Here is a 25,965-nt window from a genome sequence, read left to right as displayed (position 1 = left end):
TATGATAGGCGTTTGGATGGACTAGATTGTATCTCACCCAGATTACTCGGCGATGAATTAGCAACTTTCACTTGATGTCAGTAAGCACGGACTTGAGTTCAAAGTCTAAACGGCGTGAGGCGGTCTGCGCCTCTGCCGCGGAAGTTTCAGACGCTTTGTTCAAGCCGATCTACCTCAAGCTTTACCTCTCAAACTCGCTCACTTCTGCTCAACTTTATCTTTTACTCGCTCATATCTCCTACCGGTCGCTGCAATCCTATATATCTGCCTTATCTTATACCCGCCTAGTCTCACTCCGTTTTACGTCAGTAACCAGCCCACCGCAACACCAACCGTTCCACCAACCTTTCTACCCTTTCCTCTCGACCTCTCCACGATTCACCCACAACATGGACGCGTCCATGGATATTGATATGGATCTGGACCTCGGTCCTCTCCCAGAATCTGAAGTCATTGAAACGGTAAATTCGGTCCCTCACAAGTGTCAACAATGACGCAATCTAACTGATCGCAGGAACAAACCCTCCACACTTTCACGACCACAACAGACGGCTCGGTCATCGATCCACAAACAGCAGAGGCTCAATACGAAAAAGTCCACATTCGCGGTGTCGACGAGTTAGCAACGGACAATATCAAAGAATTTGTAATCTCGCACTTTCCCCTCGAGCAACCCTCTCGAATCGAGTGGATAGATGATACCTCAGCGAACATTGTCTACTCGACACCCGAGATCGGACTACAGGCCCTGGCGGCGCTTACACACGATGGCGAGCTGGAAACAAATGGCGACGGGGCGACGCCGACCGCGGCTGGGGAGATTCCAGCCCTTCGACTCCGGTCGGCCAAGGTGCTTGCTTCGCACCCGGACTCCGTACTGCAGGTGCGGTCGGCTGTAAAGACCGACAAAAAGAAGCCGCGCGCCCACGAGGCGAGCCGGTTTTACATGATGCATCCCGAGCATGATCCTCGGGAACGGGTGCGGAACGAGTTCGCGTCGGACAGGCGGCGAAGCAGCCGCTCGGGGGAAAGTGATGGGGATTATCGGCGCAGAAGATTCGACGATCGGGAACTGCGCCGGCGCCGCGACCGCGACCATGAAGACAATAATAGATTCTCGGCCAACATGTATGATGACTCGGGGCCAGCAAGTGCTGCTGACCAGTCGGACGGGGATCGTGGGCGGAGAAGAGGGAGAAGTGGGCGCCGCGAGCGCAAGCCGGACCTGTTCTCCAAAGATTCCAGCGCATCAGGGCGGTTGCGCAACCGTAGCGGGTCGCCCGGTCGCGATACACTGATGCAAGAAGGCGGATATATCGACGAAAAGCAAGAGTCGCGACGACGATTCCGCGAGCGCACACCGCGGCCGGCCCGGCGCAATCAAGGTCGCGAGCTCTTTGCTTCGGACAGTGACTCGCGCGAACTCTTCCCGAACAAGACCGCAGACACCTATCTCAAGAAAGAGCTGTTCCCTGGCAAAGTCAGCAACCACCGCCGGTCCGACGCTATCGACGCCGCCGACGAAACGGCCGACCTCTTCGCCCGGCGTATTTCTATCCCGCTTGTCGACGGCGCACACGACACCGACTCCGGACGTAACCGCAATGTCGAGCTCTTCCCCGGTTCCAAGTCTTCTGGCGTCAACATCCGCGGCTCAGCCCGCAATGAAGATCAGGGTTATGCGATCCGCGGCGCCGCAGACAACGGAATCTCCATCAAGGGACGGGGTGGCGCAGCTGTTCGCGAGCTGTTCCCGTCAAAATTCAACTCAAATGCTGGCAAGGAGCTGTTTACCGATAAGCTCGAGGGGAGGGGCGGACCGCGCAGGAGGGCGGAGGATATGTTCACTTGATGCAGCGCTTTTTCTTTTGCATACTACGGCAACGTTACTGACGCACATGCTTGAAGTATGTGGACTCGCTTCACATTTTCTATTCACATTATACATAACTAGGTCATCCTGGCGTCGCTGATGCCAGTGGTGACTGGATAATCTAATACTGATATCTGATCTTCAATACTTGATTAGATCTAGTGAAGACAATACACCTCGACTCTCTATCTGCATTATAAAGAAACGTTTCCCTTGCCTCTCTCTTCTTGCCCTTTTTTGCATTCTCAACATTCATCCTCGTCTCATGAGACCCAGAGGCCTAAAGTACCTGATCAAATCCAGACGTCAAGCGCTGTCCAGATGCAAAGAAGCGTCGATTTACCAATCCTCTCAACCACCTCGCCAAATACCCCATGCCCCAATATGGTCCTCAAAGGGAGAGGACAGCAGCAGCCCAATTCCCAATCTACACACACATAGTGTTGCGAGACGAAGTCTTCGAGCTTCGACTAGCTCAACCGACTATCGTCAGGGCATCATCTTGTCCATCACATGTCTCGACAACGGGTACCAGAATTCAGTCGGGCAACCTGTTAGACGCGGCCTATATTTTTGCTTGTCTTTGATTTCTTCTATACCCTGCCATCCTACCCCACACCTTGGCCACAAGATCAGTGACAACCTTCCTTCATGCCCCCATCGCGCCTGGCATCCGGGAAGTCCAGTCCAATGGCTGTGGGTTATCACGACAGGCGCACTCAACAGAGGCGCCACGATACTGCAAGCGGCCGGCCAAGCGTCCACCTTGTCACCTCACCTTACGCAAGCTGGAACAATACAACTTGGGCCGTAAGTGGTCTGGAAGGGATGAACACGGGAATCCCACATTTCGAAGCAGCAGCGGCATGGAGCGGTGTCCTGGCGCAGTGAACCAAAGTCCTTGGGTATTACCTAGCAATCGGCTTTCTATACCCTACGAAACAGGCCTATTCGAATACGGGAGGTACGCCGGACGTCCGACCTCAGTCGCTGATTCCTCGAGTAAGGAACTTGGTTAGCGAGGAAGGTGCAGTGCCAAAGGAAGGAACGACCATGCCCTCGCTCGTATAAGGAAGGCACAACGGGGGCCCGAACAGGGTCGTTCCTTCGTCAACCGGATTTATGAGGGATGTTACTGGGGAAGGAGCGACCCTGCTCCGCTGCGAAGCGTTCCTGCCTTGTAAAGGTGGCTACAGGTGTACCGGAAAGGAAGGAGCGACCCGTCCCCTAACGTCCCGATGCGGAAACTACGGTTGTTTCTACTCCGTGCATCCATGCAGTCGGTATATAGCACCATGCCAGGCTTTGGTGCGACATGCGGTGCTGGCTGAGAGTCTCTGAGGGCGATGTGATGTGGACGCCTCGTTGCAATGAGCCCCCATTTTATCACCACTGAGAAACGGGAGAATGAGATCAGTTGTTGCTGACGTCTTCAACGGCCCATTACTGCCGCGAAAGTGGCCTTTTTGACCAGAACGTGCTGAGAGGGCCAATCTATCGTGAGCATGCTGGGGTGACCGGTAGTGAGAGCGATGAAATCTGACGAGCTGGGCTTTTCGCGAGGTACTGGTGGTGCTGATCTAGATTGTCTGGGATGTAGGTGTGCGGACTTGCTACCTCGATCCCAGCTCAAGCACGACGAGGTTACACGTTTTGTTTTGCGAAAATGGGTTAGTATAGACTAGGTGAGACTTGGAATCGCGGGGGATAGACTTTCTTACTCTGTGCTCTTTCTCTTTGGAGTCCAGGTGAATAAGGCCAGATGAGGTCGTGAGAACGGTTAGGGCCAGTGAGCAGAGAGGTATCAGCCTGGGTTGACCAACCCGTAACGAAGTCAGAAGTAAAATACAGAGCAAATCCTATTCTATTACCCAGCAATACTCAGCAATACTCCAAGATGAGATGAAACTATAGATTCCAAACCGGCCTGGTAGAAACACCCGCATAGGGTAAGCAATAGCAACTCGTGCTTGAGCCTTGGTGGTATCCTCCAATCATCGACCTGACATACGATCTGCAATATAAAGCTCGCCTTTATGCATCGGATAGTGATTGCGGCCAGATGCAGCCCCGTTATGTACGATAGTGCGTGGTAAGACCTCGAATGCGTCGGTTGGGGCCGACGGTGAATGGAGTATGGTAGTATGACTGCGTCAAGATGCATAGGATACGCCATCAAACGCAAAACCAAGAGAGAGACGGAGGTACTCCGTAAGCATTCCGATGCCAGACTTTTCTATTCAGTGTAGAACCGAGGATATGGATGTGGGGTTGTGGGTTTTGGTGATCATCTTTAGAGTCAATTCGTACGTAGCACAAGACAGACAGGGATAGATGTGCTCTCGGATCATCCACTGCTTGGACGGGTTATTCGACTCGGGTACTGAGTACAGTTGTTGAGCTCTCCAGTGTACCCTGCAGGAGGAAAGTGCAATAGCTCCAGCTTCCACTGGCAGCTTCCAGCGGTTGCTGCGCTGCGCTCCTTCATGCGATGCGGATGGCGATAGCTGAAGCATTGGTAGGTAGGAGAGCCAGCTCAAGATGATGTGGCCTAGTGAGCCTTTGCAGCTTGCGCATCGCACGAAACGCAGGGGTTTGCATCCTGCCCCAAGGGCCAAATCCAACGGTCAGATTGCTGTAACGTAACCTCGAGGTGTTTGCTTGCTCAACTTCTTTTCTCAACTGGCTGCGTCAGCCTTATCGAACAGAGCAGAGGAAAGGGGAACTCCTCTCAGGCAATGTGCATCACACCCCTGTCCAGCGTCCGGCACGATACTCACTGGTTACAGACTCGCCTTGCTGCTGGTAGAGGAATAGAAACCCTGCGCGCGACCCTCGACAAGAGCCAAGGTACTGGCCAGGAGAGTCTGAGGCAGAAGAGCCCCGAGCGCTACGAATAAGCAAGGAGCTGTGATCGGCCATTCCTGCTGTCATGGGTTTTCCGGCCGGAGCTAGCCCGAGCGATGGCTCTTTGTTCTGGCGCATGCATGCAGCACAAGTGCGTGGCGACCCGCGAGGAGAGGGCGAAAACAGCCGGATGGTTATTCGGACAGAGAAATCATTGAGTAATTGGCAGTTGCCAAACGAAGAATGCCTCGTGAGCGTGAGTTCTTTCGGTGGATCAGTTTCGAAGAGGGAGATGCAGATGCGAGAGCATCTCCCTTGCCCCCCTTCTGACTGGGTCCTTGAATGCCGGCAGAGCGGGTACAGGGAGCGACTGATTTGCATTCGAGCTGGAGATCATGGCGTCTAACGAGCTTCTTGCATCACCACGTCCGACATCAATGGCAGCCTAGTGGTGTGCTTGTTCAGGGGCTGGCTGAGTGCCGGATTGAGGCGCTGCTGAACTAGCAAGTGACAAGCTCCAGCTGCCCTTGTCGAACCTTGCAAGCGAGTTGAGAGACCTCAACGCTTTCTCGAGGCGAGAACCGAGATGGAGGAAAAAGAAAAGAAAGCACCTTGACACCAGTGGCCAGTCTGACATCACAACCACTCCATTGAATGACTCCCAATCACCCACTAACGGTTTAGTGAGACGCACGACATCATTGGCACTCGACCTCCTTCGAACAGATCGAGTAAGTACATATGCTCCATGTGATTCACGTACAGCCTTATGCTGTATTTGAGATGATCCTCTGACTCTTGTTGCTGTGTGTTACGATTCACTGCACCCACTGTGCAGCACGTGGTCACGTTTAACAAACAAGAAATGGTTCTCCTGAGCTTAAGGATAGTTCATGCTGTATTCTCTAGTCCAAGAAACATGTCGCAAACCTGACCGGCGGACAGGCCATAAGCATGGAGACGGATATCTTCGTTTGGCGTGATGTTTAGGGACGGTGGTTTGTACAACGTGATGTACCGGTCAGTGATTAGTGACTGATTGGGAGGAGAGTCAGAGAGGGGTCTGTGCTGCGATGTAACACTAAAGTCAGTTATTGAATCCAATCCTCGCAAGACTTCTCCGGTCAAAAGCATCTCTCCAAAGATGAGGGAAAGACATCTCATATTGTGTTGCTCCTTGCCCGAGACTCGGAAAACTGCATGTACTTTCAATACAGTATCTGTATCATACCGTTTGAAATAAAAATACCTACATCCGAGACGCAAATCCAACTCTAATTACCAGTTCTTGAGCTCCAGCATTCGTGGATCGCTCGGCGGGTACGCTAGTCCCATCTCGTACTAGCTTTATCTTGACCGAGATTCTCCGTGAACCAATCAACATGCTCAATCATTGATCTGAATTTTCCTTCAAAGCTCACCGTGAGCGTTTGGTGTGGGCTCTGTGGAGGGGGGCACTGCAGGGTCCACTGGTCTGTTAGGAGATGCGAATGCACGGTTCAGACGGGTGACGACTGAAGTTGGGGTAGAATTGGTCTCTCGATCAGTAAACCATACGATGTATGGAAGAAGAGTCCTCCCGCTGCTCTGGATTGAAGGACCAGACTGATGGGATTCTGTGAAGAACCCTGGTCAGTCTGCCACTCAGCCGAGAGTCTCCAGCTGGTCGGGTCCGCCGCTGTCGAATGTGACGAGTTCTCCGGCGTTCTTTTCCAGAAAGTCGACAGGTCTCATCAACCTGGGAATCGAGAAACATCGAATTCGCTAGTGCCGCACGGATTTCGATATCTCGTGACAGGTGGGCACGAGATTGGCTTCGCGGACATCTATGTCAGACTACTGTGAGTATACGATTGGGTTTAAGACCAACACAGCATAAATTAACGACTCTTTGTACGAGTTATACTCTTTTCAGAGAATGAGGTACTCTACGTAAAACAGAACCACGGAACCAGCCTCAGGCGACCGTTTCATATCCGAGACGGGAGACTAGACCTAGACTGGACTCGACGGATTCGGAATCCTAGGCTAACCCCGCTGCTGACCTTGGTTCTGGGCCGCAAGGACCACCCGCAACCAACCGCAGGATCAAAGAGCTGTCGTCCCTTTGCTGGCCTCTGAAAGGTCCAGTGCGTTTTCCTGAAAGGGTATCGTCAACGGTGCCGTGAGCTCAAGTGGAGAGCCGGGGGCCAGATCCTTGGAAGGCCATTCTAAATCTCGCTTTTGTTTTTCTGGATCGAAACGGCGTAAACGCCCGTCATCGATCGAGTTTGATAATGATCTCGATATCAAAATCTCCTGGTAGACTGGAACCCGGCTGCTTCATTGACTGCTCAAGAGCATGCGAGGAGTTGATAGTAATGAAGACGTAACGATTATCCATACTTCAAATTTGGGTCGTTGCATTGCGGCTCCACCGCTGCACACCGTACCTACCTTCTTAAGCAAGTCAACAACTGCCAAGCGATAGATCAGAGAGTCGCAGCGGATGATGCATTGGTGAACCTCAAATTTCGCCACGCGTGTTTGGATATGCCATAGCACCGTCAACGCTAAAGTGCAGTATTTCAAATCAGATTGGGAACTTTGAAAGAAAGGAAGATGATCAGCAGCCGGGGATTGATTTTGGACGGTTGGACTTTGACATTTGTGCAACGAGATCCTGCATAGCGATGGATACGAGCGAAGACGTTTTGCTGCACCTGGAGAAAATGTAACTTGATAAGAAAATGTGAGCTCCGATTATCTCGTAGCAGTTCAAGAACCGGACCTGCTGCGATAGGTTCGAGCGTAAGTGGCGAGACTCACAAAGACTGTTCCTTGTGTTATGGCACAGCGGCATCGCAAGAGCGAGCAAGAGCAGTCTGGACCACTGTTGCGCCTATTCTTGACTCGAGCAGGATCCAGATCGCAAGGTAAAAAACGGCCTGGCGTGAGAACCAAACGCCCGATGGACAATGTTGAGCGTTGAGGGACGGATGGACGATCGGAGCATCTCCTTGATCTGGAACGTTTCCCTTGTTCCTCCGTGAACCGTGGGTCCCCGCTCGCACCGGCGCCGCCTCTCGTTGGAAGGCTGGTACCAAGCGAGGGAATGGTTGTTCAGAACCTCGTCTTCGTCATTTTTCTTTGTTCTTGTCCCCAGCAACCCAGCTGTCCCAGACCGAGCCCCGTGGCTTTGTCCCGCCCCGCGCAAAAGTTCCAACTTGCGAACTGAGCAGGGCCAGACAAAGGAAAGACGATCCTTGACTCCTGCATCCTTCAACTAAAGGGATCACTTGCGCGACATGACTCGCCGCCGTCCGGAGTAGTCCCCAGACCAGCAGTCGGTCCGTGCTCGATCCATCATTCTTAGTGTAGTATCGACTGCGAGGCTGCGAGCTTGACTCCCAGCTTACTCCTCCATGACACGAGGGGCCAACAGGGATCGATCGGACTTGAGAATCCGAGCATGAAAAATGAGAGCTTAATCGACTGGACAATACGAAACGGCTGGCACCGCAACGGCCCATCGATCGGCGCTGATGCAAGCCAGCTTGACTATCGCTGGAGAGACGTGGTGCAAGTGTGTGTGTGTGTGTGTGTGTGTCGAGCCATCGCTGTGGCGAGTCAGGCAGAAATGAATGGGCCTAAAGGATTCCCTGGGCTCCCTCAGGCTCAGGCTCAGACTTTCCGAGCCTTTTCCGCGGGGGAACAAGAGGGGCGACTACTGAGGCTATCTCCTTGTGTCGACTCCGGGAATACCGTCGAACAACGGCCAGGAGGCAGGCCAGTCGTTTTCGGAAGAAACTCGGGCAGACGTTGCGTTGACAATGAGAAATGGTAATCGAATGACTGACATATTACGTCTTCTCAGGTTCCTGCTGTGGCCTGTGGCTGCAAATTCTGTTTGCAGTCTCGCCTTGTTCTGTAGTTTCTTTTTCCTGCTCCCTGCTCAGGGTTCGAACTCCAGGATTCGCATCGCTTCCACTCGCTTGACTGGTGGATTCGCAGACTGAAACCGGTCGAACGGTCTGGATGTACATCATCGGTTGCTGGAGACACTCCATACTCTCCAGCGAGCACGTCGACAGCGTCAATAATAGCAGCAGTCGAAACTTGTCGCAGTAGGCAACTGATCTGTACTGGCCCAAGACATGGAATCGAATCCTTCCTCCCCTCACACTCTCGTCAGTCTCAAACCCCATCTATCATTCCCATCTGCCAGTCCAGGCCAATCCAATCCAGTCCAGCCTGATTCAAAGTTCGCCCAAGCAGCGAGCGGTAGCACCCCGATCTCAACCCGTCCTGCATGAACCGCCCAGTGATCACCACCCGTCAATATCATCGCCATCCACCAGCCTGGATCGAATCCCAGCCAGATTGAAAATCGACCTATCGATCCCAAGCCTTTTTCCCCTCAGTTCCCAACTCAAGAGCACGAACAGTAGCACATACTAGTAGTCGATACCCTGTACATACCTTTGTATGTACGTATGTACTAATGTTCATGCATATATGAATAATGGAGTAATTTAGTAACTCGTTACTCAACTCGCAAGAACTGGTCCGCGCTGCAAGACGCAAGTCTCATGCACGCTCTCTCTCTCCACTTTTTCGCTTTTTGCCGCCACTCACTGACGCTCGTCGGCCACTCCCCTTGCACTCGTTTACTAGCTGTTCGAAGCTCGAACGTCCCTCGTGAGCTGCAACTGGTTGTCCAGAAATGGTGGGTGGACTTGGAGGAGGGTGATGACAGCCAGCCACCAGGTCCGGTCCGTCCGGGACTAGAACGAGATCCCCTCGTATATGCACTGTTTGTGTTACCATACTACCATTATTTGGAAGTGCTGAAAGCCAGCGGAGTACTCCGTTGTGGGATAATGTAGCTGCTACTACTATGGAGGGATTTGAAGAGATGGATGGATTGGTTAGTTCATGATATTCGATGCCATTAAAGAGATGGGTATTAGGAGTATAACATAAAATAATGAAACAGCAGAAACCATGGGGTATTATTAAATCCAAGCCCAATGCAACCCAAGATCCCGGACAAAACGAATAGAGAGTATCATCATCGCTCCTTTGCTCTCTTCTCTAAAAAACACTCCAGCGCCTCGAAAGAACCAAGAAATTCAAACCATGCTTTTGCCATCCAAAATAAGAGAAAAGTAGAGATACATAAGGAAATTCTTCTGGAGTGAATGAGTGACAAGGGGTCAGACCTAGACATGTACAAGATGGACGCTGCCAGAACATCATAATAATAAGATAATACACGGCATTAAGGTATAATATAAGTGTGGTGCGGTATAGTGGTGGTATAATGGTAGGACAGAGGAGATTCGTGTGATCGTTCCGTGCAGCTCATGACGGTTCAATTGAGAAGGTTGTCGAGCCCCATTCGCGAGTCTCTTCGCGGCTCGGTCGAGTGTGATGCCTCAGTGAGCCAGTATGGCTGGTCGGCCCATCGTGGCTTTGAGGCTCCGTAGTTGAAGTACAGATCATCCGAGGTGTGTGGCCGGGGTAGCTCGTATTGTGGGCGGGAGTCCACTGGGAGGGGTAGAAGCTGCGGTGAGGCGACAGTTCGTGGCGATGCGGAAGAAATAGAGTTGTGATCCGAGATCATAGAAGGTGGGTCGAGTGACGGAGCGTTGGATGTATCCGAGAATGCAGGCGACGTCAAGGGCGCTTCGACGGGTCGGTTCAGAGAAGAAAGAGTGTAGATGGGAGTGAGGTGCCGGGAGTAGTCTGTTGAAGCTGTGGAGCAGGATTCTCTGCGGGAAGAAGCGGGCGATTTCGTCCAAGAACTCAGAGGCCTGTCGTGGGAGATGGAGTACCGAGGGCGAAGGATAGGGCTGCTGGCGACCGAGGCGCGAGCATAAGGCGCCTCGATGCGGCCGTTGGATGTGCGGGAGTGAGATGAGCCTGAACTGTGCAGGCCTCTGCGCTTGCGGTTCATGCTTCCGTTCCACCAGTTCTTGACGGCGTTGTCGCTGCGGTTCCCTAGTCGGCGTGCAATTTCGGCCCAACACTTGCCCATTTCGCTCACCATGCGCTCGATCATCAGGCCCTCTTCAGCGGAGATGGGCTCGCGGTTCAATGACGGTTTAAGGTTTTGGTGGAAGCGCTCTCGGCATTGCTTGGGAGAGCGGTAGTGCATGTGTTGTGAGATGCGGACCCAGTTGTTAGGGCCTTGTTCGCGGACCAACTGGAGGAGCAACTGGTCCTCTTCAGGTACCCAGGGTCCTCGACGGTGAGTGGGAGCCATTGCAGCTTGATTTGGATGTGACGAGAGTGAGAGAGTCAGACTGTCTATAAGACTAAGTCAGACTGTGTGAAACAAGAAGAAAGTTGGCGCTGTCAGGTGGGGGTGAAGAATGAGACAAGTCTGAGAGGAATGCTTACTGTGGGGGAGTGCCGTTAGCGCACGCAGGCTTAAAACACTGGCCGAGTAGAATGGAATTGGTAGTGTGTGAGGATTGTTGGTTGTGTTGACTATGTGGTGAGGTATAGATTGTTTGTGTTGGTGATATAGAAAAGAGCGACCCGAGAATGAGGTTCGCCCAGGGTAGATATACGGAGGGGAGAGAACGGGGCTAAGGGTGGCCGAGAATGATAGGCACGTATAGTGTTGCAGACACCAGAGCAGGAAAGGACAATAAGTAATGATGACCAGGGAGACGAGTCAGAGAGCAATGGATCCAGCTCCACACTTCGAGCACGCTATGAGAGAAGATCTGATCCAAGATCTCGGAGCTGACAGTTGTCGGAGGAATAAATAAGAGGAATGGCAGGCTCAAGTAGGAAAGGGACAATAACTCCATAGAAGTGATGGGCTAATTTCTAATTCTCTATTTTTTGATTTTTATTTTCAATTAATTCGGGGTTTATTTATTTCTTTGGGATTTACGGCTCGGTACTGAATCGGTATGTAATGTATCGCTGGACCCCACTCCTCGCGAGCACAACGCTTTCGAGGCTACCCTGGGGAGGCTGCTGCTTCAACATGCAATAGCACCATGAAATCATGACTGAAGAAAGCCATCTTGATCTTGCACTCTCTATCTCATCACCAGGCTCTCTCAACTTTTACGGTCTCTCTGTTTCAAGTGGAGTTGCCGAAAGACCCAGAAGAGCGCCAGCCTGAGGCTTTGCAGTCTCTCTTTCAGGACAGTCGGACCCATCGGTGCCGAAAAAGCAATCCTCCGACCCTGCTACGTACCAAGAAAATAGTGCTCTTGAAGACGATTCCAGAGTGTCGCCGGAATAGCTCAATGCTCATACTTGAAGAAAAAGAAAAGAAAAAGAAAGCTCCTCATACCAGCTGTCTGAGGCGCTGGCCGTCCAGATCGTGGGGAGATTTGCCACTACGCAGAAAACGGCTAGATCAGAGGATCATGTTGCACCGAAAAGGCTTTCGGTTTCCACTCTCCGTTCGGATGTGAAACGAAACTGTGCATATCTACTGTGCCAGAATGTCTTTGATCGCAAGGTTAACCTGGCTACGACAGTGCGAAAGGGATGAGAATACCTGCACACTTGACATGACAAGCGCGCGCTCGGCTCGATTGCCTCCGACCGAAGCTGAAGCCTGAGAAGTCGGCCATCCAGAGTCCACCTGGGAGGAATCCCATCAACTTGGGTGATCAACGGCCGCTTGAAAGGATTGGTGGATACATATCCAGGGGAAACCAAGGAAGAAAGCAATTGTCAAATCATGCTGCAAGACCAAGGACCAGGAACAGTGTGTGGCTTTCCACAGCGATATTAGGTGACCAGAAATGACCGACATCAGATTCAGAGAGCGAACAGCTCCGAAGGGGGTCTGCCAATTAAGGTCCAAACGTCTTCCCTTGAAGGCTCTTCTCCACCCATCATTCAGCGATCCTCAGACTAGCCATGGAGGGGATTGGCCAATGCTTTCCCAAAGTTCAAGCCCTGACAGAAACCTGGAGCGGCAGAAACGGCCTGGGTAAACCTAATGGGGAATGTGGTCGTCGTGGAGGAGCTAGGCTAGCCTTAGGGTCATTCTGGTTGAGGAGGGGCTATAATTCTGATGATATAAAGCATTACTCGGAATTAGAAATCCTGTGTAGTGCCCAGACGCGGGAAAGGAGACCTGTCAATTCAAATCATCAGAGTTGAGCACTGACCGTGGGGGCTGCGGACTCCGGAGGATTATTCTTGTTCTGCACCCAGCAGGAAGGATGAGGGTGCCATTTCAGGCTGTGCGGCTACTTTAGACAAAGAGCTCCACAGTGTCACTCAACATGACAGATGACGAGACAGGGGCTCAGCCAGCCATGTCTGAGGGGAAGCTGTCCTCGGTTGAACTGGGAGTTGTGGCAGAATGAACCATTCAGGCGGCGATACTGATGGTGCAGCTAGCGCCTCTGATGATTTGGAATTTGAATTCCAACGTCTTAACCCGAAACAGCTGCGATCGCCCTCCCCGATCGTCTGCATCTTGCACATCCACCCTCATGCGTTACCCTGTGGCTTCTCAACGCCGACGTCTTGTCAGGTACGAGATGATATATGGGGTACATAGTGGGCTCTGCAGAGTGGAGAGCATGGCGAGGCGAGGCGATGTTGATGGAGCTTCAGAGCCTCGCATAACCTTGGAACGACTTCAATCATGTACTTGGTGTGTATCAACTGATTATTACGCACAGCTGGGTTTAAATCAGATAGGCGAGAGGGACCTTCGATCATTGGCCCATAGCACTTCGGCGTTCATCCATCTCTCGCCCAGGAAGAATCCTGGATAGATTGAAGCCTCGTGTGACCTTCGATCATCAACGCACTGCAGCCGGACGACGTGGCGAGGAAGCAACAAGGAAACCGAACAGAAACATACGCGTCCAATCGTCCATTGACAATCCTATGTTCTCACACTGATTCTGCAGGGACTAGGCATGGCGGATATCTGATAGATCTCATTGTGGCTATCCCCCTTTCGTGCAATCTTCTCGAATCTAGATTTTGATCTCCTTCTTCAACTGGCAAAAAGGTTGCAGACACGCAACATTGCCCTCTTTTGCGCTGTGCACTATTGACATGTAGGAAGCCTCCCTTATCACGTGACCGCCTCATCGCATACGGAGTACATACGCCGTCTGATCACGATATCAATCACTCGGCTTGGGTTGTTCAAGGTTACCTCTTGTGCGGCGACGGCGACTCGGGGACATCGGGCACCTCTCCAGGTTCGGCTTCCCCAGTGAGGTTGCACACTGACAGGCACGACTATCATCCACCAACTGAAATGGCCCGTATCTACCTCCTCAAGCGGCGAGCCACAGCCTCGACGGCTATTAGCGTCTGATCTGATCGTATACACCTGATGGGCTAATCGACTTCTATCGTTCTGGGGCAGGCCCATAGTCTCTCCACCATTTGCGTAGTGCATATCGCTTATGCATATTTGGACCATAATGCCCAAAATTCTTCCAGAACCAGTGGGACTATCGATAGACTGCGATTTTAGAATCAAACGAACTCAAGAAATAATCTGAAGAAATCCACCGTTACGAGTTCAGCTTTCGCAAAGCAAAGTAGTATATCGAGGATGCGCTGATCAGCGCCGAGATTGTGCATGAGACTCTGAGTGGAGACTCCTGCCAAACTGTCATCTTCTGGTACCTGACAGTTTACCCCTTCCACGCCCAATTACGCGGCATATTCCTTCGCTGAAGACCGACGCGGCAGGACTCAACTTTCAAGGACATCGCCGCCGCGAGCTAGACGCCGTTGGCCCGTCGCCAAGTCGAAGCTCGAAAAGGGGAAACATGAGAGGATGAAAGAACGATCCGATCGATACAACATAAAGCCTTTCTTTTTTTTCTGGTGGATGGCGCTAAAATAGTGGAAGCACGAACCTCCATCTGCATGACGCGAGAAACGGTCGTCTCGATCCTGAATACTGATTGGCTGCCATTTTAAGGTATTTGTCATGATGAAATGAGGCTAAGCAGCTTTTGGCAAAGATAAACGGGAGATCAGAGGAGAAGTCTTGGATTTGATATTGCTTTCTCCCCACGACAACCAGTCCAAGAAGCCACGGGATATTAATGACGAAATCCTTAGTTGACTGGTAACATCTCGATATTGGTCTTGACGAGGACTCGCCCGTTCTACTCCGTACGCTATTGAGATCTCCCGCTTGTGGTTGCATGATTCCAGCGGCCAGCCGCCAGCTGAGCCCCCGGAGATGATCGGTTCACGAAGGAGGCGGCTCGCCTGCAGCATTGAGATCTCGCCAGGCACCGCATTCGGAAAAAGGGCAGTTTGTGGCAGATAACGTTGGAAAGCCTAAAAGCACTCCTTTGATGGAGTAATGCCGCTTGGCCTGGTTCCTTGACTCGTGAGGCTAAGCTGACAGCTCAAGTTTACACTTCCAGGATAGGAACGACCATCTGAAGAGGACTCTCGGGCACTACAATGTCAGAGTCATCTGTTATTGTTTGTGCGACCATGCCATGCGACGGGTACTCACGATCCAGCCTCGTGGAACGAGGCAAACCTACGGGGTACACCTACGGAGAACCCCGAGAAACGTGATTTCATATGCAGGCGTATACTTCTCTTGATTTCGGGATACCCGTACATCCACCGTTGGGTGGAACTCACTCTCCGTTGGAACTTTGAGAGCAGCGCTCCAAATGCTCTCGACCTCATCCATCATCCATGCTTCAGGTAGCGAAAACAGCAACATGATTGGATCCAGACAGGCGGAAGTCAAGACAACTATTGATTCATCACGAAGCGCCAGTGGAGTCTAGCCGAAACCTGAGCAGGGATGTTGCGGTGCGACATCTGGCCTTCGGCAGGGCACCAGGACCAAGCTGTACCTTAAGGCCAAGACCCAATCAGCGACACGGGAAGTATTTGAGATAAACCCTTGTAGTTTTGCCCTTAGCGCGCACTGTGCACGCCATGGATTGATCATCGATCATCCCATTCTCCACCGCCGCCAAAAGGGGAACACGGCTTCTGCCCCAGGCATCATGATCCGGCGCCGGAGAATTTATTTGCTTTTGGCGTTAATAACAAATTGTCGCTCGTCTGATCCTCAACCGGTGTACAGCGACCGCGTTTCTTTCCGCCTCGAGGAGAGCGTATGGTTATCCGTAGAATGATCTTTTCAAGTTCTGTACAACATCAAGAAGCGATTAGACCAGGAATCCCTGCTTGAGGTACCGAGGATGAGAACAGAGTGGAGCGAACGGCGCTTTTGCATCCGCACGTTTCCTGAGTGTCGGGCCTGCGAACTCACGCACCAGCTGTCAGCTCTGAAACTCGTATGTACAGAGTTCAAAATCGAAATTTGCGATTCATCGATTTCCAAGTCCCCACCTAAATTACCAGACACCTCCTTCTCCCCACTCAAAAGATCCCGCTCGTATGTGGTCATTCTTCATCTATTTCGGTGTTCACATTTGGCGTGTTGGTTCAACCACCAAATAAAAAAAGGGACTGTACAACCCAGCACAACACCCTTGGCTCGAACCAGGCCGTCAGAATTGAAATCCAGCTCGCCAGAAGCTCGAGAAACAAAACGGTCGTCAGCACACAAGATCTACTCCGTATGGAGCCCGTCAGCAAAGCACCTCAATCGGGGCATGACGTAGGGAGAGGAACGCCAGAGTGCAAGATTTAATTGGATGCCCTTCCATCGGGCTTCAGGAAATCCCCCTCGGGGACTTGGCCATCTGTAGTTCCCGACCAGAGAGAGCCTCTCATATTGCCTTTCTAGGCTTAGTTCTGTATTCCTTAATACCCTTGGTATCTGCGGTATGCGGTATTTCCCGTATGTTTGGCGGAAAACATTACCGCAGAACCTCACCTCGACGGCACTCCGAGCTCTGGTCATCTCCAGTTGTTGAATGAACCCCGATTCCATCATGGATGGTTCAGGTCCTTGAGTAGGACGCATCCCGCTCGTGCTACTTGTTGCGGGGTCTATCATATCCGCAGGTCGTCCACCTGAACGAGCCATCAGATGTCTCCAGACCCCCAGGTAAGTGGACCAACAAGCAGAACTATTGCTTTTTCTCTGCAGCTTTCAACCAAGTCGAACGAGACTGACAAATCGTCCCGATAGATCAATGGAAATATCTTCCTCCGTGGTTTTGGGATAATCATTTCTGGACGCGCCAATACCACGGCCCTGGATGTGCCTTTTCAATATAATTAGGCAAACTCTCCAGACTTCCGGAAACTGCAAGAGGAGGCCCTCCGGGTTTCTTTGTTGAAACTTGAAGCTTAATTGCCAGTCCACATCTCCCCTGACAAATCAGCGTGTTTTGACTTAACCAGCCATGCTGACAAGGTGTGCCACGAAACAAGGCGATCCATCCACCTCGTTCACGGAAACGTTAACCGTTCAGCCTACGGTAGCTGTCCCAAGATCTCGAGGGCGATCATGTACGGGCTACGCCGCTAGTCTCCCTCGTTGTCGGATCCATTCTCGATCAGAAGACAAAGAACCAGCGGAATGACAAAAGCCTTGAAGGCCAGTGCTCGACTATCGCCTTTCCCATGGCACAACCGAGACCCAATCACTTGGTTCGTAACGTGGAAAGCTAATCTTGCGGGCTCTTCACCCCCCTCGTTATACCTTATGCGGCCGCGTGTTGAGGATCCAAAGCTCAGATCACAGTAAGGTTGAGTTCCATCCATGGAACCAAGTTCCGGGAATCGATAATGGGTCGGGCTCATCCTAGACTGGCCTCCGCAGGCGCAGAGACTGGGGAAAAGCTATTTGAGATTCATGACCATGGCTATCGCTTCAATCGAACCTCGAGCTATTTGGTCCGATCTTACAGAGCCAGCTTTGGTTCTACAGCCTGAATCTCGGCCCTTCCGCCGCGTCTTCTACGAGATCATCATTGAGCAGTCCTGATTTCTGGGCCATCTCTCTGTCGATATTGGGGATTCTCCTGCCTAATTCTCCTAGTATTTGGAGGTGGATCCGGGGCCACATGGCTTGCATGAGTGACAAAATAGTCAAGGGTTTAGGTCGCATATACTCTACCTACGGAGAGCAGCAAAATCTGAACCAATTTGATGCCACCCGGACACAGGTAAGCCCACAGGAATCTTGAAGCTTCTCTCCACACTTTGTAGCAAATACAGTAGATACGCATACGCTCCCCTCAGTGGATTGATGTTCACCGGCCGGATTAGGCAACAGTGCAACTTTGTTCCTCAGTTCCTCAGTGGCCATTTTCGAAGGATGCCAACGGCACCAATTCAAGCTTGGTCGACGGAGTACCTCGTAGTAGTTGACCCGTACCGTGGTATTATTGACCTTGTGCAGGGCTTTGCGTTCTTCCTGTTCCATGGATCCATGGATCCATGGGTGATTCAGGTTACATCTCAGCCTGGCTAGACTAGCCCTCGACAACAATTCTTCTTAAAGAATATTCAAATCAGTAATGTCATCAATGGTATCGGTAACCGACATACAGAGTACAGAATACACACGATCATCTGGATATCCATCGCCATCATGGTGCTTGCAGTGGGGTACGTACATACGTACTCGGCCATCACATCGACGCGAGCTGCACAAGATCTTGGAACAACACCCATCACACAGACTGGAACGTGATGAGTTCCGGGATTAAGCAAGTAAGACCATGCCAATGCCAATAGAGTTTCCATCAGGACTTCCTGCCAGGTTTCCAACTGATATCATTCTTACCGGGTGGAGTTATATATGCAGGTGAGTATATATTGCTTCTTCAACGTGGTCTGATCGTGAGGATCTACACAAAGAACCATTCGTGGTCTAGAGCACGAGAGAAACCAGGCAGTGTTGCATTTGATCGTTGCATTCTATGGTTTCGAAGCAAGATATACTTGGAAGTGGTGATCTTCAGGCTAAGGTACGTGATTTTCTTCTCTGCACCAGTACAATGATCTCCCGTCGATCATGGACCTGCCAGGGAAATCATGACTTCACTCCATCCATCTACGCGCATATGTACGGACCTCCTACACCCTGACAAAAACCGGCATCGACTCAATAGGACAGTCGACCTCGATCTCCTGGCCTCCATGGTGTGTCACACCTCCGCCCTCGCCCTCTCGATCACCATTCCAGAGTCTCCAGCTCGCACCCTTGGGCAAATACACACAGATTTTCCGCTGCCCTGCCTCGAGCACCGGCGCAACAAGGTACCGTGACCCGTACAGATACTCCGAGTCAACCTCCCAGGCCCTCTGGTCATCCGGAAATTCATAGAACAGAGTTCTAATTACGGGTGATCCGCGCTCATGCGCCTCCTTCATCAGCGAACGGGTGTACTCTCTCAACACCTCTCGAATCGTGATATACCGCTTGCAGATCTCATACACTTCCTCGCCGTATGACCATATCTCATTATCGGCTCCCGGGGCAGTCGGCTGCCCCTCTGGTTTGGGCTCCCGGTCCCCGTGGAGTCTCATGACAGGACAGAACGTGCCCCATTGGAACCAGCGTGTGAAGAGTTCACGGAATGCAGGGTCATCGGGGTTTCCACCGTGAAAGCCGCCGATGTCCGTTGTCCACCACGGAATCCCTGCGATACCCATGTTCAGGCCGGCTGAGAGCTGGTTCCGGAAGGAAGACCACGAGCTCGCGATGTCGCCGCTCCAGACGAGCGCTCCGTATTTCTGGCTACCCGCCCATGCACAGCGGAGCAGGTTGACGATGTTCCCTTGTCCCTCCCCTTGCATTCCTTCGTAGAACGCCCGGGCATATTCCTTAGGATAGATGTTTCCAATCTGCACGTTGCTCCCCGAGTGGTAGCGGTAGATGTCAAAGTCGTAGATAGAGTATTCCGGTTCTGCCTCGTCGAGCCAGAAGATCTTGATGCCCTTGGCGTAGTAGTTTTTCTTTGCGGTCTCCCAAACGAACTTGCGTGCGGCAGGGTTCGTTGCGTCAAAGTGCGTGATGTCGCCGTCACATTGCATCGCGATGCGGAGCCCACGGTCGTGTCGGATTAGAAGGCCGTTTTCAAGCATGGTTGGGTAGTTACTTGAGGCTGTTTCGACAGTAGGCCAGATGGAGACCATTAGTTCGATTTTGAGGGATTGGAGTTCCTTTACCATGGTGTCTGCATTTGTTAGTTTCGTTTCGGTGTTGATGAAGTAGCGATTCGTGGTGGCATACCAGGATCAGGCCAGAACTCAGGGTCAAACGACCACTCCCCCTGATGCTTCCAGTGGAAGAAATCAACCACAATAACATCGATAGGGACATTCCTTCGCTTATACTCCCTCGCCACATTGAGCAGCTGTTCCTGATTCCAGTACCGCAGCTTGCACTGCCAGAAGCCAAGCCCGTACTCTGGCATCATGGGCACATACCCAGTCACGCTGGCATACGCTTCCTCAATCTCCGCAGGCGTATCGCCCGCAACCACCCAGTAGTCCAACGCCTTGGTCGAGTACGCCTCGAAGCTCATCGTATTTGTTCCCAGCACCGCACGTCCAATACCCGGGTTATTCCACAAGAGTCCATACCCACGGGATGATAACGCAAAGGGCACACTCGCCTGGGAGTTACGATGCGCCAGCTCAATATCGCTCCCCTTCAGGTTCAACCCGGGCTGCTGGTACTGCCCCATTCCAAAGATCTTCTCGCGCGGATCCAGCGACTCGAAGCGCAGCGTAAGATGGTAGTCACTGCTCCCAGGGATCGGACGGAGCTCGCGCGCTTCGATTTCCAGAGCACTGCATTTGGGATCTGTGGGGTCGCGTCGGTGCCGAGCGTACTCTTCAAGGAGGACCTTGCCCGCAGCGTTGTAGATTGTAATCTTGCCGCGCCTGGTAACGACGGCTTTGATGCCGTTGTTTGTGATGCTTGCTTCGCTATCTTTGGCTTTGCCGGATGGGGATGAATTGGTGGGAAGTGAGATCGTTGCGTTGGTGCCCAACGGTTTGGAGGATAGGGCCCAGTCATCTGTTGGCATGTTGGCGAGCTTTGTTGCTCGGACGCGGAGGGCGTTGGGTCCCCATGGTTCGATCCAGAGGGTGTGGTCGTCGAAGCGGAAGATGAGCTTGTCGTCTTCGGCGTACAGCATCTTTGCGAGCGGCAATCAGGGGTTGGAACACAGTCTGAGGTGTCAACACGAGACAGTAGAGCAATGTCTAAAAACAAAAAAGAAATAAGAACCTGAAGTTGACAGAAGCCAGGAGCTCAATTCCTTAAGCACCTCATGCCACTCCCTACCCCACGTTGCACTGGACAGCAGGACACCAGTCCGAACAACAACCCGAGCAGCTTACTTCCAGTGAGATCATTTTCACAGCTGTCCGTTGCATCACATCCAATTACAGCAGTCGATCGGAGAACCGCAGCGGCTTTGGCGGAATTCTATTTGGCGGATGAATTGTGGACTGTGGAGGGGCTGGGTTGGAGAACGTCTGCTATATAGCCTAAAGTCGGGGAGTTGAAGGGAGTGAGACCCCGTGGGGGTGGACAAAGCAGAGCTGACAGCTTCCAGCATTTGGTACAATCAGCGACGTCGTATCTTGAATAGAACATTAAAGTCACCTGTTATTAAGGAAGAACAGGTTCTCTGCTAGATACGACGTCGCTGCTAGGTACGTGGGTGGTAGCTTTAGTATTAGGGTATATCAGATCTTGTACATGCCCTGACTGAAATGCCTCAATATAGATATCCATCGGCGTATATATATTTGCTGCAGTTTTCTCCACCCTTAGCCAGCATCTTCCGCTAAGACACTTGTGCCCCAAGCAACCAAGGGCACTATTTCCAAGAAATGCAAGACGAGTCAAATTGTGAAGACTATTTAAATTCAACTATCAAATCCAGCCTATACATATCGGAGCTTACGAAGTATGTAGCCCTCCGTCCATGCACCCCCTCGCCACGAGGAAAGATGAAGGGTGTTTGGTAGTTGGAGGGCATGGGATCTTATCTCGGCACGTTGAAAAATCCTTCAGCAAGCGCGCATTAGAAAGAAGCACGAAGCTGTACACACATATGCCTGGAGTTGATACTCCGTGTACTATCCGAAGACAACTGGAACCAGAAGAGGACAGAGAGAAAGAGAAGAGCGCCACGAATTCATTCTGAATCCATTTGGTTATTGGTTTATTTGACAACCAGGCCAGCCGTTCGATTCGATTCGATGGACGTTTCTTGGGGAATTGAGGTCATTGCACGTAAGGAAATCACCAGCTCAAATCGCTTTCATTTTTCGTTCTGAGTTCTATATTAGATGACTTAGGCGATCTCGCGCTTGCCCTCCTTGCGCTCCTTCTGTAGAGACGTTAGCATATGGTCGGTCGGAGTCTGCGGTGCGAAATCGAGTATAAGGAGCACGTACGAGAGCCTTAGCGGTACCGTGGAGAGCGTGTCTGTGGTTGCGACGGAACTTGGGGTCGACACCCTTGAGGGAGGGGTAACGGTTGGTCTTGGGCTTCTTGATACTGTAGGCGAAGGAGGATTAGCGATGTGTTTCTTTTTTCGACATTGGTTCCTAAATGCTTCGTCGCTGAAGAGGTTGTCGCTTGATTGCAAGCAGATCTGAGTATCCCAGCAAAGGCCGACAAAGCAATAGAGAACCTCCATCGACGAAAAAATCAGGCGAATGAATAGGGCTCGGATCGGACTCACCCGTTACGGTGAGCCTTCTGGCTGCGGTGGTGCTGAGAGGCGTTCTTTGACTCTGTGGAAAAGGAAACGTCAGTTATTGACTCGAGGCCGCGATTTTGGCTGCTTTTGACAGCTGATCGAATTCATCAGCAGCATAGAGATGCAGAGTAACGTACTGGCCATCTTGACAGATTCGTCGCGACTGAAAGACGGTTGACGTGAGTTGGCGGGTGAGGTTATCCAGCGATCAGGAAAAGCAGAGAGAGACCCAAGGCCAGTTCCGCTAGGGCTCGGCGGGCCGTTTGTGTGGGATTTCGCTTACCGAGCCTGGGCTAGCGTGCTTCTCTATTTCCTTAACTTGCGCGACGACTACGTTGCAGGGAGTGAGTTTTAAGGATTTGTTGCGTTAGAAAGACAGTTATAGAATGTATTTCCTCAATATTAACCGTTTAATCTAGGATTGGCGACGTTGTTGTGCTGCAAAAGAGGTGATGGGAGGTGTTTCTTGGATAAAATCACATGATATTTAATCACGTGACATGGGTATTGAGTCTGGCTTCTTGACCTCTCGGTCCAAATACTTCGAGTCGAGAAGGATGGAGAAAGCTTATGGGATGAAAGGAATACCTTGCTGTCAGTATCATGAGTCTCAGGTGCGCACTGTATTTATCTAAAACCGCCGAGTCCCCAGTGATGTACCCATCATACAGGTGCGGAACGCCTGGTGGAAAACCTTGGAGTACCTGTAGGAAGATAGAACAATTGAGAAGAAGGCTACCTTATACAGAGATTAGTATTCTTTCCAATCTCAGTAGATGCCGACTGCCCAAGACAGTGTGAGTGAGTTGCGCTGAACTCTTGGTAAAAGACGTATTGACTCACGTGACTCGGCGCTAGGGAACAACCGGCATCCGACGTCGACCTTTGCAACTCGCAACTCCAGGCCAAAGCGGGAGACTGACCCATCATCACCTTTCCTCAACCCCCAATTGCAAGATGAGCTCCCTCCGTTTCGCTCGCTCTGCCCTCAGGGCTCGCCCTGCTGCTTTCCGCGTACCTCTCCAGCGCCGCGGTTACGCTGAGGCCGTCTCCGACAAGATCAAGCTCTCCCTGGTTCTCCCTCACCAGGTACGACTTCCGCCCGGTGAACCCGTTCGATATCCCTTAGACTTTAATACTGACCCCTTCCGCTATGTATAGACCATCTTCCGATCGACCGGCGTGTATGTCACCTTCTCCCTCCGACGCGGCCGCGCATGACCGGCCATCATTGTTCCCATGTCGCGCGGTTACTGACGAGTCTTCCGATCCAGTGTCCAGGTTAACATCCCCGCCGAGTCCGGAGAGATGGGTGTCCTCGCCAACCACGTTCCCTCCATTGAGCAGCTCAAGCCCGGTCTTGTTGAGATCGTTGAGGAGGGTGGTGCCAACAAGAAGTTCTTCCGTATGTCCGACCCGGCATCCACTCCGACACATTGCGCCGCGTTTACTGTGTTTTGCCGGCCATAATCAACAAAGCAGCAACAAGGCTAACCGGATTTGTACAGTCTCTGGCGGTTTCGCTGTTGTCCAGCCGAACTCTGAGCTCAGCATCAACGCCGTTGAGGGTTTCCCTCTTGAGGACTTCAGCGCCGAGGTGGGTTTAGGACATTTGATTCCAGAAACCGATTTCAGTACTAACAATCTTTCTTCCTGAAGAACGTCCGCGCCCAGATCGCCGAGGCCCAGAAGATTGCCAGCGGCAGCGGCAGCGAGCAGGACATCGCTGAGGCCAAGATTGAGCTGGAGGTAAGTTCAGTCATCCGGGGACTATATCATTTGGCCAGACTAACTCTGTGATAGGTGCTCGAGACCCTGCAGGCTTCTCTGAAATAGATACCTGATGTACATATCCACTCGCGCTTTCCAACTCTGAACATGTAAAATTATAGCAATTCGTTATGACTTGCTGGTCATATGGTGCTAGACTACCAATCTCTTATACTTACTCGAGATACCAAATGGGTGAACTGTGCTTGCCTTTTAGAGCTGGGCCGCTCCTTCCTCAATGTCTTACACTCCGCAGTTTAGAACCCGGCCCCGTGAAGTTGCATTTTTTTCCTCGACCCACCTCCATTACATTGATTTGCAATTGAGACTGACATTGACCACGGCGTATTCAGCTTCTAGGCGCCTAATATCTCACATCGACTACATCGCTTTGCGGAGCGCAAAAGCGCCAATTACCGACATGACCCAGGAGTTTCCAATGAATTTGACTCTCTCCTTCCCCCATGAACCTGCCTTTGTACAGGAAAATGAGGTTCCTGGTGGCTATCGTCTCGAAACCCCCCAGGCACGGAATGCAAAAGTCACCGGATCCGAACAAGAGGGTTCTGCCTCGCCTCTCTTCAACCAGCGCGATTCGCACCCATTCGACACACTCGACGGCGATGACGAGTACAAAGATCTACTTTTCACCGTTCCAAGACTGTATTCCGACATGGCCGTCGACAAAGACCCGTTTCTCGATCGCGCAATGCCATTGAATCCGCATAATACACCGATATCGTTGAGCGGCAATCAGTCTGAGCTTGGATCCTGGCGAAAAGACAAGCAGAATGTCCTCTTTCCTGCAAAATCTGACAAGAACACCATCAATCGAGTGCACAAGGCAGCGCCTTCCAGCGATGACCTTCTTGGTTCTCTGTTCAACAGTCGCAGAGCAGGACCGCCAAGACCAACAAAGCCTTCTTTCCTTTCCGATATTGGCATTCCGTTCCACGGCAGAGCGGAGAATATTCCACCTTTTCTTGAATCCGGACCAATTGAACAATCCGTGGCCAGGGACCCGCGCCCAGTAACCCCTTCCCTATCCCTACCACTACGAACCGGTAGAAATGTGAGCCAATACGCTGAGCGACCCATTATTGAACAATACCTTGAGCCTCGCCCGTCACGACCAAAGCAATCCTGGGAAACGCGGAGCATCATTCCTTGTCGATACTTTTCTCGACCTTTTTCAACTCGCGAACTGGAGATTTTGGGTATACCTCTGAACAATCCCGATATGCCATTTCCGGCGCCCATTCCGACGGTGGACAAACTTCCTCTGCGCCGAGGCATAATTGACTTTGATTGTGAACAGATAGATCAGGGCCCATCAGATTGCGAGGAATCCACGATAAAGCAAACAACATCTGCGAGTTCGTTACCAATACGGCAGCTCCCACAACATGGTTTCTCACTCGGAAAATTTGCGACAAATATGCTGCGCATCTTCCCATGGAGGAGGGGAATCTCAGCTACAAAAGAGAACCAATCAGCTCCAACTACTATGATTGTTCCGTGCCTGTCGAGATGTGAGACACTTCCTATTGGGCCCGAGCCGGTGTCGGTTGTCGGTACCATTGATGGTGCGTGCATTCTTCAAATCAACATCGTTTTCCCGGTAGTCTACCTCCAACGTATTGCGGCAATTGTAGCCGCCATTCGTGGTTACATGCCTTCGCGGATCGGCCAGAAGGTACTTTCCCTGACGCGGTTACTATTTGAGCTCACGTTCCGGTGGTTGCTTGTTTTGTTGCGAATCGAAGTAGCTGCTGGGATGAAGCGCCTTCAAGATTACGAAGGCGGCCTGATGTGAATGTATTTGGACGGTACCGT

General features: G+C 51.7%; 8 protein-coding genes across 8 annotated transcripts; 4 read left to right on the top strand and 4 right to left on the bottom strand.

Annotated features, from left to right (window-relative positions):
• Positions 1–156: 156 nt before the first annotated feature.
• On the top strand, positions 157–2,091 carry BJX68DRAFT_234021 (NCBP3 domain-containing protein). Its single transcript, XM_071039692.1, has 2 exons — positions 157–461; positions 515–2,091. The coding sequence occupies exons 1-2, from the start codon at positions 390–392 to the stop codon at positions 1,850–1,852; spliced, it is 1,410 nt and encodes a 469-aa protein (XP_070900757.1). The 5' UTR covers positions 157–389; the 3' UTR covers positions 1,853–2,091.
• Positions 2,092–2,379: 288 nt separating this feature from the next.
• Positions 2,380–5,871, bottom strand: BJX68DRAFT_234020 (uncharacterized protein). Its single transcript, XM_071039691.1, has one exon. The coding sequence runs from the start codon at positions 5,099–5,101 to the stop codon at positions 4,619–4,621; it is 483 nt and encodes a 160-aa protein (XP_070900756.1). The 5' UTR covers positions 5,102–5,871; the 3' UTR covers positions 2,380–4,618.
• A 3,228-nt stretch (positions 5,872–9,099) lies between these two features.
• BJX68DRAFT_51433 (uncharacterized protein) lies at positions 9,100–9,682 on the top strand. Its single transcript, XM_071049307.1, has one exon. It carries the CDS (start codon positions 9,292–9,294, stop codon positions 9,586–9,588), a length of 297 nt encoding a protein of 98 aa, XP_070900755.1. The 5' UTR covers positions 9,100–9,291; the 3' UTR covers positions 9,589–9,682.
• Positions 9,630–11,536, bottom strand: flbD (putative MYB family conidiophore development protein FlbD). Its single transcript, XM_071039690.1, has 2 exons — positions 11,108–11,536; positions 9,630–11,014 (listed from the first exon to the last, which is right to left on the bottom strand). Exon 2 carries the CDS (start codon positions 10,968–10,970, stop codon positions 10,077–10,079), a length of 894 nt encoding a protein of 297 aa, XP_070900754.1. The 5' UTR covers positions 10,971–11,014; positions 11,108–11,536; the 3' UTR covers positions 9,630–10,076.
• Positions 11,537–18,405: 6,869 nt separating this feature from the next.
• Positions 18,406–20,924, bottom strand: BJX68DRAFT_51381 (putative glycosyl hydrolase). Its single transcript, XM_071049306.1, has 2 exons — positions 19,866–20,924; positions 18,406–19,809 (listed from the first exon to the last, which is right to left on the bottom strand). The coding sequence occupies exons 1-2, from the start codon at positions 20,776–20,778 to the stop codon at positions 18,707–18,709; spliced, it is 2,016 nt and encodes a 671-aa protein (XP_070900753.1). The 5' UTR covers positions 20,779–20,924; the 3' UTR covers positions 18,406–18,706.
• A 295-nt stretch (positions 20,925–21,219) lies between these two features.
• Positions 21,220–22,571, bottom strand: BJX68DRAFT_234008 (60S ribosomal protein eL29). The gene is made up of 4 exons (XM_071039689.1): positions 22,497–22,571; positions 22,342–22,393; positions 22,052–22,154; positions 21,220–21,984 (listed from the first exon to the last, which is right to left on the bottom strand). The coding sequence occupies exons 1-4, from the start codon at positions 22,501–22,503 to the stop codon at positions 21,949–21,951; spliced, it is 198 nt and encodes a 65-aa protein (XP_070900752.1). The 5' UTR covers positions 22,504–22,571; the 3' UTR covers positions 21,220–21,948.
• A 745-nt stretch (positions 22,572–23,316) lies between these two features.
• BJX68DRAFT_254340 (F1F0 ATP synthase subunit delta) lies at positions 23,317–24,195 on the top strand (the record flags this gene model as incomplete). Its single annotated transcript, XM_071042873.1, has 6 exons — positions 23,317–23,448; positions 23,521–23,543; positions 23,634–23,764; positions 23,868–23,956; positions 24,019–24,108; positions 24,163–24,195. 6 exons carry the CDS (start codon positions 23,317–23,319, stop codon positions 24,193–24,195), a joined length of 498 nt encoding a protein of 165 aa, XP_070900751.1.
• Positions 24,196–24,550: 355 nt separating this feature from the next.
• BJX68DRAFT_265342 (uncharacterized protein) lies at positions 24,551–25,945 on the top strand (the record flags this gene model as incomplete). The annotated part of the gene is made up of 1 exon (XM_071045219.1): positions 24,551–25,945. One exon carries the CDS (start codon positions 24,551–24,553, stop codon positions 25,943–25,945), a length of 1,395 nt encoding a protein of 464 aa, XP_070900750.1.
• Between the last annotated feature and the right edge of the window lie 20 nt (positions 25,946–25,965).

This window comes from Aspergillus pseudodeflectus (assembly GCF_044049435.1).
Source record: "Aspergillus pseudodeflectus strain CBS 756.74 chromosome Unknown BJX68scaffold_14, whole genome shotgun sequence".
NCBI classification, from domain to species: domain Eukaryota; kingdom Fungi; phylum Ascomycota; class Eurotiomycetes; order Eurotiales; family Aspergillaceae; genus Aspergillus; species Aspergillus pseudodeflectus.
The sequence above is the reverse complement of the archived record's forward strand: the minus strand, read 5'-3'. Positions and strand labels throughout refer to the sequence as shown.

Bases quoted from the DNA above. Each gene is read 5' to 3' on its own strand.
- BJX68DRAFT_234021 (XM_071039692.1), top strand. From the start codon at position 390: ATGGACGCGTCCATGGATATTGATATGGATCTGGACCTCGGTCCTCTC. The intron at 462-514 runs GTAAATTCGGTC...AACTGATCGCAG, and splicing joins AATCTGAAGTCATTGAAACG to GAACAAACCCTCCACACTTT.
- BJX68DRAFT_234020 (XM_071039691.1), bottom strand. From the start codon at position 5,101: ATGCAAATCAGTCGCTCCCTGTACCCGCTCTGCCGGCATTCAAGGACC.
- BJX68DRAFT_51433 (XM_071049307.1), top strand. From the start codon at position 9,292: ATGCACGCTCTCTCTCTCCACTTTTTCGCTTTTTGCCGCCACTCACTG.
- flbD (XM_071039690.1), bottom strand. From the start codon at position 10,970: ATGGCTCCCACTCACCGTCGAGGACCCTGGGTACCTGAAGAGGACCAG.
- BJX68DRAFT_51381 (XM_071049306.1), bottom strand. From the start codon at position 20,778: ATGCTGTACGCCGAAGACGACAAGCTCATCTTCCGCTTCGACGACCAC. The intron at 19,810-19,865 runs GTATGCCACCAC...TAACAAATGCAG, and splicing joins TGAGTTCTGGCCTGATCCTG to ACACCATGGTAAAGGAACTC.
- BJX68DRAFT_234008 (XM_071039689.1), bottom strand. The intron at 22,155-22,341 runs GTGAGTCCGATC...CTTCGCCTACAG, and splicing joins CAGAAGGCTCACCGTAACGG to TATCAAGAAGCCCAAGACCA. The intron at 21,985-22,051 runs GTACGTGCTCCT...ACGTCTCTACAG, and splicing joins ACGGTACCGCTAAGGCTCTC to AAGGAGCGCAAGGAGGGCAA.